The sequence below is a fragment of the Furipterus horrens genome, unplaced genomic scaffold (genome assembly GCF_987537825.1).
Source record: "Furipterus horrens unplaced genomic scaffold, mFurHor1.1.pri manual_scaffold_11, whole genome shotgun sequence".
In the NCBI taxonomy this organism is placed as follows: domain Eukaryota; kingdom Metazoa; phylum Chordata; class Mammalia; order Chiroptera; family Furipteridae; genus Furipterus; species Furipterus horrens.
The window spans coordinates 2,821,185-2,838,747 of NW_028327181.1; the positions used below are offsets into that span (position 1 = coordinate 2,821,185).

Here is a 17,563-nt window from a genome sequence, read left to right on the forward strand (position 1 = left end):
GGCCTGGCTTGCTAGTGTGAGGTACGCCCAGGCCCCGGGGACGGACTTGCAGCTTCTAGAATATGCAGAGCTTTTTCGAACATTTAACCACCTCTGAGTCCGGGCCCCTCAAAAACACCTGCCATTCTCATTGGCTCTTTTGAGGTTGGTTGGTTTGTTTTTAAACAAATCTCCTTATGCCTCCAATGAATGTAAGAGATTCCCGGCTTCCCGTGGGATGCCTGCTCTGGACCGAGGCTGCCTGCCGCACACTCCCCCTCTTGGAGCCCCACTGATGCCTGCCTGCCTTGCGGGGCCGGCCTCCCCTCCTGCTGCTCCCTCGTTTGTCTCCTCTGTACCTGGCCCCGAGCCCCCAGGGTCTCCCTCCGCCGCGTGGGAGACGGACAAGCACATTATCCCCATTGTGTGACGGTTTCGCGGGTGTGAACGTACAGTAGTCAGACCTCCGTGGAGCTGTTAAAAAGAGAAGTGAAGTTCACCAGACCTGTCTGTGCCCGGCCTGGGCTCCAGGGACAGGTGGATGATGCTTCCCGCTCTGCAGGCGTGTCCGTGGGGAGATGGGCGCATATGTAGCCCGGGGTGCACAGGAGATGGACGACCGGGGCCTTCGGACCACAGCCCCGGGAGTACATGGCTCTGGACCCGGCCTTGTGACGTGGACAGATCTTCAAGGAAGGAGCTGTGTGTTTGTGGGAAGAAGAGCAAGACCTTACTTCATGGCGCACTCGTCCCGCTTCCCAGCTGGGAGGGTGGCTAGGGACAGGCCGCCTTCTGAACCGGCCGCCTCCTCCGTGAGGCTGTGAACGAGATGGCATGAACTCACATATCCCGTGCCCCATGCAATGCCTGACCAGCGCTCGGTGTATGTGGCCTGGCTGGGAGAGAGCCCCCTGTTTGAGAAGAGGCCCAACAAATGCTTAGCTTGGAGCGAGCAGGCAGAAGTGCTGGCCAGGACCCTGGACAGCTCTGAGCTGCTGCCCTGGGGGTTTCCTGGTCTTTGCCCCCTCTTACCACCTTCACCAGCCCAGCGCGCCGGGGACCCTCCTGTTTCTGAAGGATCCTGGCCTCACTGGGTCTGTACTTGGCACCAGGCCCCTCCTGTGCGGCCCCAGGTCCTTGGCTTGTGGCCACATCACTCCAGTCTCCGCCTTCACCGTTACCTGGCTTTCTTCCCTCGTTGCGTGTCTGTGTCTGTTTCCTCTTTCTGTAAGGACGACAGTCATTGGATTCAGGGCCACCTGATCCAGGGCGACCTCGGCTTACTCACCTAATTACATCTGCAAAGACCCGAGTTCCAAATAGGGTCGCCGTCCGAGGTTCCAAGTGGACGTGAACTGTGGCAGGTGCTCCTCAGACCAGCCAGCACAGCGGGGCTTTTGAGACTGGCGGCCCCGTCCCCACTTCCAGTTTTGGGAACAGACCCCAGAGTAGTGACTCGTCCAGGAGGAGACGGCCTGTGTGCCTTGAGGAGCCCATGCTGTGGGCCCCCAGGCCGTGGAGCCAAACCAGTCTGAGTTCAGATCTCGGCTCTGCCGTGCAGTAACTGTGACCCCGGAGAGTCACCCCCCCCCCACCGCCTCCCCTTCCGCCTGTGAGTGGAGAGTAATGGTGACATCGCACCTCCCCCAGGCCGTCGTTGCAATAACTGAAGGAGAGAGAACAAGCAAAGTACTCACCACAGCCGCTAATTAATGAAGCTGCCGGTAGGGCAGGAGCCGAGGAAATGTCCAGGAAATGGTCGCTGCTTTCGCGCGGAATCTGGGCCGCGTTCCAGGAGCGCCTTTAAAGAGCCAGGGCTGGTGTGGCTCCGCTCGGATTCCATCTGTGGCCTCAGCCGGGGTCTGTTTTTTGTTTGTTTGTTTGTTTTTGGCCTGAAGGAGGCGAGTGCCTCCGGGCCGTGGAGATATAGCAGGTCTTTGTGCCTGAGGGACGATCGTCCGCAATCATGCCCAGGGGAGAGGCAGTGCAGCTGGGAGTACCTGTGTGCATGCACACACGTGTGTGCATAGGTGTGTGTGTGCACGCAGGGGTGTGTGTCTGCGTGTGTGCGTGTGTGAGCTTGCTGTTCAGGAAGCTGACCGGAGGTGGCCTTGGCGGTGCCGTCACATCACCATGGAAACAGATGCTGGACTTCAAGTCCCCAGCATCTCAACCACGAGGTGTTCTGCATAAGCAGAAACCTGAGCTTGTGGACCTGAGGAAGGACAGAGGAGGCAGGAGGGCACTTAGAGGTGGGACCCAGGGGCCATACCCCTCAGGCGGTGGCTCCGAGGCCCCATCCCGCATCTGAGTGAGTGCAAGAGGCGGGACTGGTTTTCGTGTTTGTGTGGTTTGTCTTGCACTGGATTTATTTTTTAGGTTTTTCAATCACAGTTTACATACATTTCATCTTATGTCATATTCGTTTCAGGTGTACCACACAGTGGTTAGACTGTCACGTGCTTTACAGTGTGGGCCCCCCAATATTTCCGGCACTCCGCTGGCACCACACGTAGTTATTTCAGCATTAGTGACTGCATTTCCTGTGCGGCACTTTACATCCCCGTGACACTTTGGAAACCCCCAATCTGTGCTTCTCAGGCCCTTCACCGAGCCCCCTGACATCGTAACAATATTAAATCTCCCCGGGCGTGAACACGGGTGTCTTTCCATTTACTGAGCCCCTTAATTATTTTTCAGCAATGTTTCGTCGTTTTCAGCATACGAGGCTTTCCCTGCCTTGGTTGTTCCTAGTTATTTTATTCTTTTGGACGCTATTGCCAATGGAAATAATTTTCCAATTCCCTTTCTGCATGGTTTGTTTTGGCGTGTTGATTCGGAGTCCCGCATCTTTGCTGAACTCATGTGGCAGGTCTAACAGGGTTTTAGGGGGGTTTCTGAGGACTTTCTGCATCTAAGATCATGACATTGGTGAATGGAGACAGATTTACTCCTTCCTTCCCAGCTGGGGTGTCTTTTATTATTTCTTTCTCATGCCTGATTTCTATGACTAGAACCTCCATGGAGGGGCCACACCTGGTCCCGGACCTTGGGGACACTTTCAGTCCCAGGGCAGACGGGAGTCAGAATGGCAGGGCCTCGAGGGAGCCACGCCCGGTTCGTCTCCCACAGGCGTGCTGGGGCACGCAGAGCTGGCGCCTGGATTTCGGGGTCCCGAAGGGATGCAGAGGAGCCGGCCTAGTCGCTCAGAGCCCCTCCTCCCATCCCGCCCTCGGGCCCGCACTGAACGGTGCTTTTGTCCTCGCAGAAGAAGAGCCGCAACGAGACGCACGGCGAGGGCAGCGGCGTGGAGATCCTGGAGAACCGGCCGTATGCGGACGGCCCCGGCGGCTCCGGGCAGTACACGCACAAGGTGTACCACGTGGGCATGCACATCCCGGGCTGGTTCCGCTCCATCCTGCCCAAGGCCGCCCTGCGGGTGGTGGAGGAATCCTGGAACGCCTACCCCTACACACGAACCAGGTGAGCGGGGAGGCCCCCGCCGCATGTGTCCCCGGGAGCAGCCCTCCAGCGAGGCTCAACCCCTGCACCCCAAGGAGCCCAGACTTCTGGGGAGCTGAGCCTGACGGTCCCGCAGGGCTCCCCTCAGGAGACAGGCAGGAAGGAGATGGGCGCACACGTGGGTGGAGGCCGGGGAGCCATGAGTTCAGCAAGGGCCGTCTGAGAGCCCTTTGTCCTCTGGGAAGGCTCAGGGAATACGGACTCACTTTGCTGTTCCCCTGAGAGTGTAGGACAGTCAGCCGGCGGGGGAGAAGCATGACCTGAGGGGAGACCACAGGGCCCAGATCCCCCCCAACCCGGAGACCTTTGGTTACTCTGACGTTTCGTTAGACCCCATGTTGAACAAGGGCTTCCTTTGCCCCCACCCCACCCCGCCCAACGTAGCTGAGCACCACTGGGTTAGAACAGATGGGGGCTGCACCCAGCTGCCTGTTCACTTCCTACACAAGTGGGGTCCCCACGAGTCTCCTGGGGCTCCCTTCCCCTCCCTCGGCAAGGGCCTGGAGCTTGCCGGAGGGTCCGTGGAGGTTTTCCTTCCCCCAGCAGCACTTTCCTCCTCTGGGCTCATCTCCAGCCGGGAGAGAGGGTCTGTTCCCTGTTGCCTGACTGGGCTCCTCCTGGGACAGGGGCAGGGGTGGCACGTCACCTGGAGTGCTTGTCCCGTTCAGCGCCTCAGCAGTAGGCTGCTGTGGCTGTGCCGGCAGCCACATCATGTCTTACGTGTGTAGCCAGTGGACACAGGGCTTCGAGAAGCTTCCTGCAACAACTCCATCTTCCCCCTAAACTCATCCCTTCCCCCAGCCTGGCCTTGGCTGTTCTTGGGACAAGGGGCAGGTCCGGGAGGTGGACAAGTCAGACGAGTCTTGTCCACTACTCCAGGCTTCTGCTGCCACCGGGGTCTCTCCCGCCCAGCGGGTCTGGCAGGCCCTGGCCCAGCTGCCCCACCCCCACCCCCTCCGCCCGGGGGTCCTGATAGGTGCTTTTCTTCCCCCCAGGTTCACTTGCCCTTTTGTGGAGAAATTCTCCATCGACATCGAAACCTTTTATAAAACCGATGCAGGAGAAAACCCCAACGTGTTCAACCTATCTCCCGTGGAAAAGAACCAGCTGACCATTGGTAACCATCGACCACGATGCTCCCACACTGGGAAGGGCCGGAGCCGTGGGCCGATGGGCTCTAAGCCCGGCAGGATCCAGACCCCCTCCTGTCCTGCGCAAGGCGGTCAGAGTCACGGGCAAGCACAGGGTGGGCAGGGCCACCAGGGGAGACAGGCAGCCGTTTTCTGACGTGCACAGTGAGGCTAAGTGCTTTTCACACCCTGCACCTCTCCCCACCCTCCCTTTGAGGTGTGCCCATCCCAGGAGTGCCCATGTGCCTGGGGGAGGGGTCACGGGCTGGCAGAGCTGTGTCTTCCTCCATGGCAGGGGACCTCCACTCCCCTTCCCGCCAGCTGACGATTCCACACAGGAAATGGTCCCATTTGTTAAACCTACTTTTCAAAGAGAGGCCAGCCGTCAGGATTTTCATGGGAAATCACCCAATTCCTAAATGCTGGCAACCAATTTAAAATCTTTGTCCATAAACTCACGCTGGCCAAACAAAACACACCCGCGGGCCAGACGCAGCTCCGCAGCCCGCGGTGTGGGACGCTGGGCTCCCGGCCCCCAGCAGCCAGCCACAAGCAGATGGTTCAGGCAGGTGCGCGGCCGGCCTTGGGGAGGTCTCTGCCGCACCCCAGGAGCAAACGCCCAGGCAGCCTCTCTGATGGATGTGAAGGGCTTTTCCCCTGGGAACAACCGCCCTTCGGCCCCACGGGGGCTCGGGAGCTGGGAGTTGGCTGGGCTGCCGGAACGAAGGACCCCAGGCGGGTTGGCTTCAGCTCGGAAGTGCACCATCCCCCGGCCAAGGCGGAGATGCCTGCAGGTGTGGCTGCTGCCCGGGTCAGCGAGGAAGGCTCTGTGCCAGGCCTCTCTCCTGCTGGCAGTCCTTGGCATTCCTGGGTTTGCAAACACGTCACCCTAATCTCGGCCTCCATCTTCGCGTGGCTTTCTGCCTGTGGGCCACACTGTCCCAAATGTCCCCTCTTTATAAGCACGCCAGTCGCACTGGATTGGGGCCACCCTAATGCCCTCATTTTAATTGGATTACATCTCCAAAGGCTCTGTGCCCATCCAAGGTCATGTTCTGAGGACCTGGGGGTCAGGACTCCAACACCTGAATTTGCGGGGGGACCCATTCTACCCACAACAGGAGGGAAGGCCCCAACGTGACGCGGACCCTCTGCAGCTCTTGTCCAAGCAGCCTCAGGCATGGCCTGAGCTCCCCGGGCTCCCTCCAGGGGCCTCCGGCCATGGTTCCTGACCCCAGCCCTCCCTGGGGTGGCCTTTCTGCTGAGCAGCTGGGCACGTGGTCTGCTCCAGGAAGGGCTTTCTCTCCACCCCCACCCCCACTGCTGCTGCACTCAACTGCTCCTTGACCCCTCCCTGCTTCTGGGGGAGCTGATGTCTGCACCTGCAGACCACCGCCCTGGCCTGGTGCTAACACGCCAGGGAGGTGAGGTAGCCGGGGCCTGGCTGGGGCGGAGCCTCCTGAGTGCCATCATCCCCACGCATTCGAAAGAAGGGCTCTCTGGGCCACACAGGCTGTCCTGGGGTCCTTCCCAGCACGTGTGTCCCAGCCCTGCTCACACACGCATCTGGGGAGTTTTGATATGGGGGTAGGAGGCAGGTGACAAGAGGTGGCGTGTCTCATATCCTTCTAAGATTTGCTGCCATTCCTCTTGTAATGCCCCCCAGGTCCCGCCAGCCCCCAGTCCTGTTCCCCGGGTGCCGGGCCCTGTGGCTCCCGGCTATGGGGACCGTGTGGCCCAGCTCCTCCTGCTGGGCCCTTGAACAGCTCTCCGGCTCCTCCGTCCCATCCAGAAAGGTGTCCTGCAGGCCAACCTGCCTTAAGCCCATGTGTAGTGCCACCTCCCCCTCAGGGGACCATCCAAGTACTTAGCCTGGTGAGGCACGGCCGAGGATCCTGCCGCACCCCCATCACCTCTTCCAACGTGGACCCCTGGTGGCTGCCCTCACCCCCACCTCTGCGTCCGGTCAGTGCTGCTGGGACAGTCCCGGCCTCACAGCGCCCCGGTGGCTAAAATGCCTCCTATCTGGGAAGCTTTTGCTGGCCCTCTGCCCCCCGCACGTCCCACCCCTCAGCCCCCGCGCATCTTCAGCTCAGCACCTTATTCGTCTGCTTTGGCGACTGGGAGAACACCTGCACAGGAGCGTGGGGTTTGCTGAAGTGGTTTGAAAAGCCAACAAGGGAAGTCATAGGCCTTGCAGTCAGGGGACCTCGAGGTCCGAGGGGCCCAGAGCAGCATCCTCACCGCCCCCGCCCCCAGCAATCAGGCCCTGGCGCCTGGAGGCCCAGAGCCCCGCAAGGATTTGGAGGCGGCCGGGACAGGGGGCGGAGACAGGACGCGAGGAGGGAGAGGTCTGGGCAGAAGCGACCACTCTCAGGGTCTCCCCGCAGACTTCATCGACATCGTCAAGGACCCAGTGCCCCCCAACGAATACAGGACAGAAGAAGACCCCAAGCTGTTTCACTCGACCAAGACGCAGCGGGGGCCCCTGTCGGACAACTGGATCGAGGAGTACAAGCAGCAGGTGTGCCCCATCATGTGCGCCTACAAGCTGTGCAAGGTGGAGTTCCGCTACTGGGGCATGCAGTCCAAGATCGAGAGGTTCATTCATGACACAGGTGAGCGTGCAGGCGCCGGCCCCGCCCCGCCCCCTGGCCACGCCCCGCCCCCCGGCCCCGCCAAACCACGCCCCCGCCGCCTCAGCGTGGGCTGCGATTCGGCGTTCCCGCCCTGCTCCCCAAAGGGGGCCCCCAGCCTGCTCTGCCCCGACTCCCTGTAAACACCTGCCGAGTGCCTAGACTGCAGGCAGTGAATGTCACCCCCTGAAGAAGGCCCCAGCCCTGCACCCCAACACTGTAGTGTCCCCTCCCAGTGGGGAGACGGCCTCTGGCAGCAGCTCCCCGCTGCTCACCACGGCTCTGCTCGGCACCCGGAGGCCCTGCCTGAGCTCGGCCTCCCCGGCTGGGCTGGAAGCTCAGGGGCGGAGCTCTTGGACATCAGCAGCACCCAGGCCTGGTCCAGGTGGCCTGCGGTTCCGGACCCAGCGGTGCGGACCAGGGTCCTCCTCCCCTAGAGCCCGGGGCGCCCTCACCGTCCCAGGCCGTGACACGAGGTCAGTGCCGAGGGCCTGGCCCCGCCCGAGGCTAGAGGCCTAGCAGTGGCAGTTGGGCATCACCTTTTGACTCCAAGAGCAAAGGGACTTAGTTTCGATGTGAACAGATCTACACTAATGATAGTGTACGTCACACGTGTCATATTGGCTCATGATCACCCATGAGAGTGGCCATTGTCACCCCTGTTCGTAGAGGACAGAAGCCCAGGGCTGGGTCTGAACCCAGATCAAACCAGCGGGCGGAGGCATCTCATCAGATGCCCGTTTAGTGTGGGTGCTGGCAGACGCCCGGGAGTGGCACCCCTGAGGCCGTGCAGTCTGCAGCTTCGTGGGGACACAGACAGTCCTGGCAGAGGGGGGCCCTCCCAGGAGCAGGGGACGACAGCATTTCCTTGGGAGCATAGCGGTCTTCTCTGGGGAAGTGGAAGATACGTGCTTGAGGCCCGGGGACGAGAAACTCAAGTCCACATCCTGGAGTGTTCTGAGCAGCATGTTTGTAAAAACAAGCAGACGAACCACGGAAGTGAGCTGAAGGGCCATGGGCAGGAGAAGGCATAAATGAAACGGGGTATTTCAACCAAATATATATCATGCAGCTGCAAACCTGAAACTCACCCCCCAAAAGAGCAAATGGCACAGAAATGCAGCATGATGCATACGTGTTAAGTGTCAACAACATGCAAACCACCCCAACCTATTGGGTAGAAAAGCACATCTGTGTGCCAAAACCAGGAAGAAAAGCAAATGATCGTCACAAAGTGAAGGCCGGACCCCATGGGGGAGGGAGGGCGCCGTGCGGCAGGCTCCGTGACCCACTTTATCGAGGACTAATTTTACATGCCACACACTTCGCCTGTTGTAAGGGGGCGGTTTCATAAATTTTAGTATATTCTGGAACATTCCATCCCGTCAGAGTGTTTGTTCCTGTCCACAGTCACCACCCCCACTCCCACCCCAACCCCAGGCAACCCCTATCTGCTTTCTGTCCCTGTGGTTCTTTTATTATTTTATACCCTAAAAGTTATCTTATTTTAGATATATCTTGATTTTTCATGGGGAATTTGATAGGAAAAGTATACCAGATACTGAGGCTGGACACCTTCAGGAAGTCCTCTTCTAGTGTCCCCCACCCCACCCCCCGCAGGGCAGAAATCCCCCCCAAATTCAGTGTGGCTTCTGAGCAGACACAGTCCCTCGGGAGGCCATTTGGGAGCCAGACCCCCCATTCACAGGAGGGGAAGCTGAGGCCCGGGGGCTGGAGGCTGCGTGGGTGTGGGGCCAGGCCTGACCTGCAGCATCAGAGCGCCTCGCAGCCCTGAGCCCGGCCCGCGGCGCCCCGGGGCCCGGACTGATGCCGTGTCTGTCTCTGGCCCCCGCCATGGGCGCAGGCCTGCGGAAGGTGATGGTCAGGGCGCACCGGCAGGCGTGGTGCTGGCAGGACGAGTGGTACGGGCTGAGCATGGAGAACATCCGGGAGCTGGAGAAGGAGGCGCAGCTCATGCTGTCCCGGAAGATGGCCCAGTTCAGCGAGGACGACGAGGAGGCCGCAGAGCTGGCCAAGGGCGAGGCCAGCCAGGCCCAGGCGCCCGGGGAGGCCCCGCAGCCCAGCAGCAGCGGCGAGCCCCTGGCCGGCCGGGGCCTGAAGAAGCAGTGGTCCACGTCCTCCAAGTCGTCGCGGTCGTCCAAGCGCGGAGGTGAGCCCCCAGGGGGGCCCGGCCTGCCCCTTGTCCCCCCCAGCCCTCAACCCCTCCTGCGGCAGCCCCATGCCACCACTAGAAGGTTCCAGCTCCGAAAACGGACTCCCGCTTCCAGGCCCCAGCCTCAGGGAGTCGGGGCCGATCTCCTGTGTGTAGGAGAAGCCCCGGGCGCCCCACCCCCTCCGACAGGGTCCCCCAGACTCACCCCCACAGCCCAGGTAAGACAGGCTGGGCCCGTGAGAACCCCGCTCCCAACTTCTCCTGGGAGCCGGAGGTCCAGGAGGAGAGGGGTCCTGGGGGGGCCCCACTCAGCACATTGAAGGGGAGAGTGTGCTCCTCGGGGGGAGCCTGAAAGGCCTCAGGTCCTGAGAAAGGCCTTTCTTGGGGGACTTTTTGTGAACATCCCACGGCTGTTTTGAAAAACAAAGCATCTCATGTCAAGTCAGGAGTCTCCTCTGCAAACCTGGCTTTTCCCACGCCAGCGCTGAAGGGGTCCGTGAAAATACGTGTGTGGGTATCTCACGCACCTGCCACTGCCTTGTGTCCCCCTCTGTCGGCTCTGCCGCATGAGAATTTAAGGAGCTGGCCCCCCCCCAGCAGGCCCAGGCCAGCGGCACAGGAGAGGACCCAGGTCTGTGTGCCTGCCACCCGGTCCCCTCCTCCCATGATTGCATTGTGCCAGGTGGGCGGGGAGGGGACCATGTTCAGAGTCCCGGGAGCTTCCACGGGGCTGAGTCAGGGCCACGCCGCTCCTCCTCTGTCCACACCCTTCTCTCCCGAGCCCTCCCGGCCCTCGCGCTGGCCTTGTCACTGCTGCCCACTTCCGTCCCTCGGCCCAGGCCGTGGGGACGTCTGTCAGTGTGGGGTCTTGCCTTCCAGCCAGCCCCTCCCGCCACAGCATCTCGGAGTGGAGGATGCAGAGCATCGCCCGGGACTCGGACGAAAGCTCGGAGGACGAGTTCTTCGACGCTCACGGTAGACTGGCTCCTGGAGCGCCCTGGGGGCCATCCTGGGAGAGTGGGAGGGGTCTAAACGGGAGGGGGCGTGGCCTGGGAGGGCTGCTGTCTGTGGGAAGTCCTGGGTGGATAGTACCGCGTGGAGGGCCGGAGGAGGGTGAGTGGAGTCCCCAGCAGCCTCAGGCCATAATCCCAGCCGGGGCTCAGATGTACCCCTGGCAGGTGCGGACCATTCTCTTGAACCTCTAGAAATGTGTTTACAGTCAGGAGGCTCTTGTCCACATGTGAATTTATTTCCACGAGAATCTTCATAAAAGTGTAACTTATACTTTTCTGAATTTTTATTGCAACTATCTGTTTTCCCCCCTTGGTTAAATTAATACACATCTGATACAAAAACTTTAGAAAATGCAGACAGGCAGGAAGTATGTGAAGGGCCCACTCTCCTGCTAATCCCACCATCAGCACAGCGAGCGCACGAAACATGCGCTTGCGTCTGACCGCACGCTCCTCCCGAGGAGATAAGAGGGGTCTGCGGCAGGTCCAGGAGGTAGGTTTCCAGGTTGCAGGGTACAGGCAGGATGCAGGCTCAGAAAGGGACAGGGACTGTCCTGCAGGCACACAGCAGGGCCGAGGCAGGGCCAGAGCCTTGGCCTGAAGCAGCAGAGGCGCCCCCTCATCACGGCTTCTTAGTGAGCTGGCCTACTCTCAAGGGAAAGAGCTAAGGGTGCGCTCTTTCCTTTGAGGGCAAAAGGGAGGTGCCTGGTTTGGCCTTGGGGTGGGGACTGAGAACAGGTGACGGGGGTTCCTGAGCTGGCCTCTGCATGAGAGGGCTCCCCAAGGGTAGGGAAGGACGTATTGGGCACCCCACTGCCCAGCCAGGCCAAGAGGCTGAGGTCCTCCTGGCCGAGCCCCTGGCATGAGGAAAGGACCCATGTCATGCAGAAAGTTTAGAAAAAGCTGGACAAGAGGAGAGGCAGCAAAGCCAGGAGATGCCGGAGGGGCAGTGTCCTGAGTAAGTGGGCCCTGTGACCATCACGTGGCTGCAGGAGAGACACAGGCCGGAGCCCAGCAGCTGCCTCCAACCTCATGGTCACGGGTGGGGGTGCCCAGAGAAGCAGGAACAGGAGTCGCGTGTACAGTTGCTCACAGCGCGCTTCTCACCGAGCTGTATTTTGTGGACTTTGAAAACGGCCAGGCCCTGGCCATTGTGGCTCAGTGGGTTGGAGGGTCATCCCGTAAACCTAAAGGTCGCAGGTTTGATCCCTCATGGGGGCACATACCTAGGCTGTGGGTCCGGTCCCCGGTTGGAGCACATACAAGAGGATAAAAAAACAACAGGAATATAATCTGATGCATCGAGAAACAAAATGTGGTCTGGCCCTTCCAAACAGTGGACTAGGAGGCATAAAATGCTACAGAGCACGGATGAACTTCGAAACCCTGAAGCTGAGTGAAGGAAGCCAGACTGTACCGGGCCACACATTGTGTGATCCCGTCTGTATCCAAGTCCAGAGCAGGCAAAGCCACAGAGAGCAGACTGGTGGGGGCTGGGGCCGGGGCGGAGCGTGGGGTGTGGCTCCCAGTGGGGCTGGGGTTTCCATGTGGGTGATGAAATATTCTGGAAGAAGATGGCATTTGCACAGCATTGTGACGGCACTACATGCTACTTCAAAATGGCTTAAATGGGGAATGTTATGTTATGGGAATGTTACCATTAAAACAGGTCAGGCAGGAGCCCCACGGGTGTGCTGCCATGTGTCCATCCTGGTAAGGAAGGGAGAGACCAGAACCAAGCACGGAGAGACACATGGGCCAGAGAAGCACGAGAGACCCCAGGGCCCCCATCGGGAGCAGTCCTCCCAGCGCCACCCCCACCCCCAGTCCCTGTTCCTGAGCAGCTGGCTGAAGCCCCTGTCCCTCCTCCCCAGAGGACCTGTCCGATTCGGAGGAAATGTTCCCCAAGGACATCACCAAGTGGAACTCCAATGACCTCATGGACAAAATCGAAAGCCCTGAGCCAGAGGACACACAGGGTAACTGGCTGGGATGCTGCAGGGCCTGGGGTGGTGGCTGCTGGGGCCGGGCCCCGCTCTCTGACCCAGGTCCTGTGCAGTGCGGGGCATGGGGCAGTGGGGGGGTTGGGCGAGGACCACCCTGGGCCCTGCTCATTACCATCGCAGCTTCTGTCTGGTGGGCCTGGGGCTACCCGGTGGCCCCTCGGCTCACAGGCCCCGCCGCCTCCGCCTTACAGACGGTCTGTACTGCCAGAGCACCCCCGAGTTCAGGGTGGCCTCCAGTGTGGAGCAGCTGAACATCATCGAGGTAGGTGCCTGGAGGGCTGTGCTGCTGGGGGGACCAAGGGCTGCCAGGGGCTGGGGCAGGGCTCAGAGGACCAGTCCTGGGGGGGCTACGGAGGCACTTGGCACCCGCAGGCTCACATCCACACTGGCCTGGGGCCCCCACCCCGTCGGATGTCCCTGCAATCCCAGAGGGACTGTAGCCAGCTCCACCCCCGGAAAGTAAAATGAGAAACTTGTAAATTCCAGACCAAAAATAAGATCTGCACCCTGCTCCCAGCCTTTCTGCGGTCTCTGAGGAAAAAAAGACGGAAGGGGAGGAAGCGAAACCTTTTCAGGCAGAAGTGATGTGGCCCTGCCGCCACCCCGCTGGGGGCAGGTGGAGCGCTGAGTGCCCAATAAAGCTGTCTTGGCCAAGTGCCTGTGTCTGCTTTGGGGGTTCTTTGCACGGAGCTCACACCCCTCCTCCTCCTCCACCCGTGGGCGGTCAGAGCTGTTTGCACCGGGGGCAGGAGCCAGGGCCCAGCGGGCTGTCAAGTGCTGCGGTCACCGCACTGCTCTGGCCTCAAGCTGCCCGAGGTGCGGAAGGCCCCTGGGGACTTGGGACCCCTGGAGAGTTTGGGCAGGGTTTGGGGAAGGAGCTTCCACACTGCCCCCCACCCCTTTGGGGTTTTCTGCTTTGAAGTCTGAGGTCTGATGGGCTTTTCTAGAAGTGTCACTGGGTTGGTCTCACTGACAGTCCAGCAATGGCAGGGCCTGGGGGCCGGGGCCGGGGAGGAGGCCCCAAGTAGGTGGAGGGAGAGAGGGCTCACAGCTGGCCAGGCTGAGGCCCTGACCGCAGCCGCTCTTAAGTGACCCTGAGACTCTGAGCTGGCTGTCGCCCTGAGTGCCAGGACAGGCCCACGCCTGGTCACAGACACGCTGAGGGTGGGCAGCCCCAGCGGCCTGGACTGGCTCAGCTTCTGCCTCTCCGGGGCCAGAAGCCCTTGCCTGCCCCCCCCCCCATGGAAGTGGAGTGTGTGCTTTTGGGGGATAGACTACCCCCCTTCTGTGTCCTCTGTGCCCTGAGCACACTGGCAGACGAGAGCAGGGGAAGTGGCGCGGCCTCCCAGGACGAGGGTCTGAGACAGCCAGCACCTGGCTGAAGAATGGGAATCAGGGTTCTTAGAGCAAAGGGGCCTCGACGGGCCTCCCCCAGGGGGGTGACAACGGGGGCCAGGAGCCGAGCCCTCGGGGGAGCTGACACACGCCCCTCGCCCGCGCAGGACGAGGTCAGCCCGCCGCTGGCTGTGCCGCCCTCCAAGGTCCACGTGCTGTTGCTAGTGCTGCACGGAGGCACCATCCTGGACACGGGCACCGGGGACCCCAGCTCCAAGCAGGGCGACGCCAACACCATCGCCACCGTGTTCGACACTGTCATGCGTGTGCACTACCCCAGCGCCCTGGGCCGCCTCGCCCTCCGCCTGGTGCCCTGCCCGCCCGTCTGCTCTGACGCCTTCGCCCTGGTCTCCAAGTGAGTGCGTCGCTCTGCACGCCCCCCACCCCCGCCCCAGTATCAGGACACCCGTCGGGACATCCAGCCCGTTCTGCCCAGCGGTGGCAAAATCTATGCAGGTGCCTGGGCACAGGGTTGGGCAGGCTGGGCCTGAGGCTGAGCCTCAGTTTCCTCATGTGCCTGTAAAATATGGGGTCTTACTCCCCAGCCTTGTTCCCACTCCTGCCCAGAGAATGACCTGGAGGGACCCTCTCCAGATCTGCTGAGTCACAGCTGAGGCCCCCTGGGGGGGCGGGGTGCTGACCTGAGGCCACATGCTCTCCCCTGACCGGGCCCCCTCCCGCAGCCTCAGCCCCTACAGCCATGACGAAGGCTGTCTGTCCAGCAGCCAGGACCACATCCCCCTGGCTGCCCTGCCCCTGCTTGCCACCTCCTCGCCGCAGTACCAGGAGGCGGTCGCCACGGTGATTCAGCGGGCCAACCTCGCCTACGGGGACTTCATCAAGTCCCAGGAGGGTGTGACCTTCAATGGGCAGGTGAGTCATGGGCTGGGGGAAGGGACGACAGAAGACCCCGTAGCGCGGACCTGCCCGGATGCCCGGCCCGGCCATGGCAGGGTGGGGTGGCACTCAGGCCCGAGGCCCTCTCCCTGCAGGTCTGCCTGGTTGGGGACTGTGTCGGGGGCATCCTGGCCTTTGACGCCTTGTGCTACAGCAGCCAGTCAGTGTCTGAGAGTCAGAGCAGCAGCCGCAGGGGCAGCGTGGCCAGCGTGCAGGTACCAGGCATAAAGGCTGTCAGTGCCTGGCCAGGGGGCGGGGGGACGCTGGGGACATGGAGGGGCAGGGCCTTCCCACCCCGGCCTGGGTGAGAGGAGCCGCCCGGCAGTGAGCCTGCGTGGGGCTGTTCCAGGACACTGACCTGCTGTCCCCGGGCGCCCTGGTGAACTCCTCGCATGGCGGCGGCGGCGGCCTGGAGAGCAGTAGGCACCTGAGCCGCAGCAACATCGACATCCCCCGTAGCAATGGCACCGAGGACCCCAGAAGGCAGCTGCCCCGCAAGAGGAGCGACTCGTCCACCTACGAGCTGGACACCATCCAGCAGCACCAAGCCTTCCTGTCCAGGTGGGCGGGGCTGGCGGGGGCCTGGGGGTCAGATCATGAGGCCCACCGCCAGGGGAGGACAGGGACTCTAGAGGGAGGGACGGCCACTGTGAGCATGCTGGGGGCCCTCAGCCCCACACGGGGCCCACAGCTCTTTGGCCAGGAGGCAGTGGGGTGGAGGGGGACAGCTGTGGACGTGTCTGTGCTGAGGGCCGTCTTGAACCCTAGGGAACAGGTTGTCGGGGTGGGAGGGGTATCGTTGGGGGCAGAGCTGACCAGGGACAGCTATCCCAAAGGCAGAGGCTGGGACCCTCCGTCACCGGAAGTGTCACAGCAGGCCCTGGGCAGCCGCGCCTGACACGCAGCATGAGGTCCAGCCTCTTTGGGCCTGATGACCCCTGAGGGGCCTCCTTCAGGAGCTGAGGGCAGGCCAGCCCCGAGAAGGGCCCTGGTGTGACCTGGCACACCCCCTCTCTGCAGCCTCCACGCTAGCGTGCTGAGGAACGAGCCCGGCTCCCGCCGCTCCAGCAGCTCCACCATGCTGGATGGCGCGGGGGCCCCGGGCAAGTTCGACTTTGAGATCGCTGACCTCTTCCTGTTTGGGTGCCCACTGGGGCTGGTCCTGGCCTTGAGGAAGACCGTCATCCCCACCCTGGATGGTGAGAGCCCTGGGCCCCGGTGACAAGGCCATGGTCGTGCCCCAGATCCCTTCCTGTATCAGCCTCTTTTGTCCTCCACATTAAGGGCCCATCCCTCTCCCATGCTCCTGCTTCAGCAGCCTGGGCTCTGGTTCCTGTCCCCCAGCACCTACTGTTTTATTTCATGTCCAAGGCACCCTGGGAGCCAAGGTCCAGATAGAAAAGGATCCTTCCAGGGTCAAAATGGGATAAATCCAGTTTCCCAGACCGAAGGTCTTCCCAAAAGGAAAACACAGGAAGTCAGGCACCCCAATTCCCGCCTCCTGCCCCCTGCAAACTGCAAAGCCTTCTAGGTGCAGTGGCTTCCAGCCCTGGAGGTGCCACAGCCACGCTGATCCTGGGACCCTCCTCATAGTCTGCACAGACAAGAGAGCCCAGATACGGTCTAAGCAGCCTATCAGAGCATCCGTTCCTGCCCGGTGCCCCCGCCCGGACCCCCGCATCAGCCAGTGTGCCCCTGCCATCCTCACACTGCAGAGCCCATGTTGTGTCCCCAGGTTACAAAGGGAAGGGGGGGGGGGACTAAGGCTTGGAGAGGCTTAGACACTTGCTCCAGAGTCGGTAGGCAGGGGCTTGCCTGGAAGGGCACACAGACAGTGGTGTTGCGTTAAAATGAACAGGGCGGAACTACACGTGCTAAAGGGAAAGACTCCGAAATTTTGTGTGTTAAGTGAAAAAAAAAGCAAAGTTCAGAAAGTATAGCATATGTTTCTTGTGTGTGTGTGTGTGTGTGTGTGTGTGTGTGTGTGAAAAGTGAGCTACGCGCTACTGACAGTTTATACAGGTTTCCCCCGCCATCCAAAAGTGAAGCCTTCCTAGGAAACCTTCCGTAGGCCCGCATGGCATAAATCAAAGAAGCAATTACCATTAATTTATATGGGAAATCTTTTGAGCGCTCCAGGCCCAAAAATAACCTACCATGTCATACCAAATATGCTTAATTACGTCCATTTTTACACCGAGCGTAACATCCTCAGGAGCTCGGCTTTTCTGATAGCTTCACAGCTGTGCAGGACGCGTGGCGAGACAGCCCAGATGCTCACGGACGCAGTTCAGGGCTCGGCGGCTGGAGGCGGGGGTGCCCTGTGTGGTTCCTGGGAAGAGGCTTGGCGGGCGCAGCGCTGCCTCCACAGCAGCTCATGCGAAATAAACGCTGAACCACACTATTCTCGCTTTTCTTTGTAAAAGCGAAAGTGCTCTTTGAATTTCTTTTGGTTAGCAAAGATGGCTACAGGCGGGGCCCCCACTGACGAGCGGCTGACGATTTTTCAACTTTGCAAGGATGCGAAAGCAATGCACTTCCAGTAGAGACTGTACTTCCGATTCTGAATTCTGGTCTTTTCCCGGGGCCAGCAATACGTGGTACGCTACTCCCGCGCGAGGCTGGGCGCTATAAAACAGGCTTTGTGAGGATGATTCTGCCCAGCCGCAGGCCAGTGTGAGTGTCCTGGGCACGTGCAAGGTCAGCTAGGCTAAGCTGTGTTCCGTAGGTCAGGTGTATCAGACACATTTTCGACTTGACGATATTTTAAACTTACAATGGGCTTATTGGGACTTAACCTCATCGTAAGCTG

General features: G+C 60.9%; 1 protein-coding gene across 2 annotated transcripts in view; it reads left to right on the forward strand.

Annotated features, from left to right (window-relative positions):
• Positions 1 to 17,563, forward strand: part of PITPNM2 (phosphatidylinositol transfer protein membrane associated 2) — a 100,893-nt gene that overhangs the window by 74,835 nt on the left and 8,495 nt on the right. Inside the window, exons 3-14 of one of the 2 annotated variants that reach the window (XM_090292754.1) lie at positions 3,248 to 3,462; positions 4,497 to 4,618; positions 7,022 to 7,249; positions 9,132 to 9,437; positions 10,320 to 10,415; positions 12,328 to 12,432; positions 12,651 to 12,721; positions 13,962 to 14,209; positions 14,538 to 14,727; positions 14,847 to 14,966; positions 15,101 to 15,312; positions 15,772 to 15,950. In XM_090292754.1, the coding sequence (XP_090148880.1) occupies positions 3,248 to 3,462; positions 4,497 to 4,618; positions 7,022 to 7,249; positions 9,132 to 9,437; positions 10,320 to 10,415; positions 12,328 to 12,432; positions 12,651 to 12,721; positions 13,962 to 14,209; positions 14,538 to 14,727; positions 14,847 to 14,966; positions 15,101 to 15,312; positions 15,772 to 15,950 (2,092 nt within the window). Of the gene's footprint in view, positions 1 to 3,247; positions 3,463 to 4,496; positions 4,619 to 7,021; positions 7,250 to 9,131; positions 9,438 to 10,319; positions 10,416 to 12,327; positions 12,433 to 12,650; positions 12,722 to 12,945; positions 13,108 to 13,961; positions 14,210 to 14,537; positions 14,728 to 14,846; positions 14,967 to 15,100; positions 15,313 to 15,771; positions 15,951 to 17,563 lie in introns of those variants that run through there. The other variant, XM_090292753.1, reaches the window with a different exon arrangement.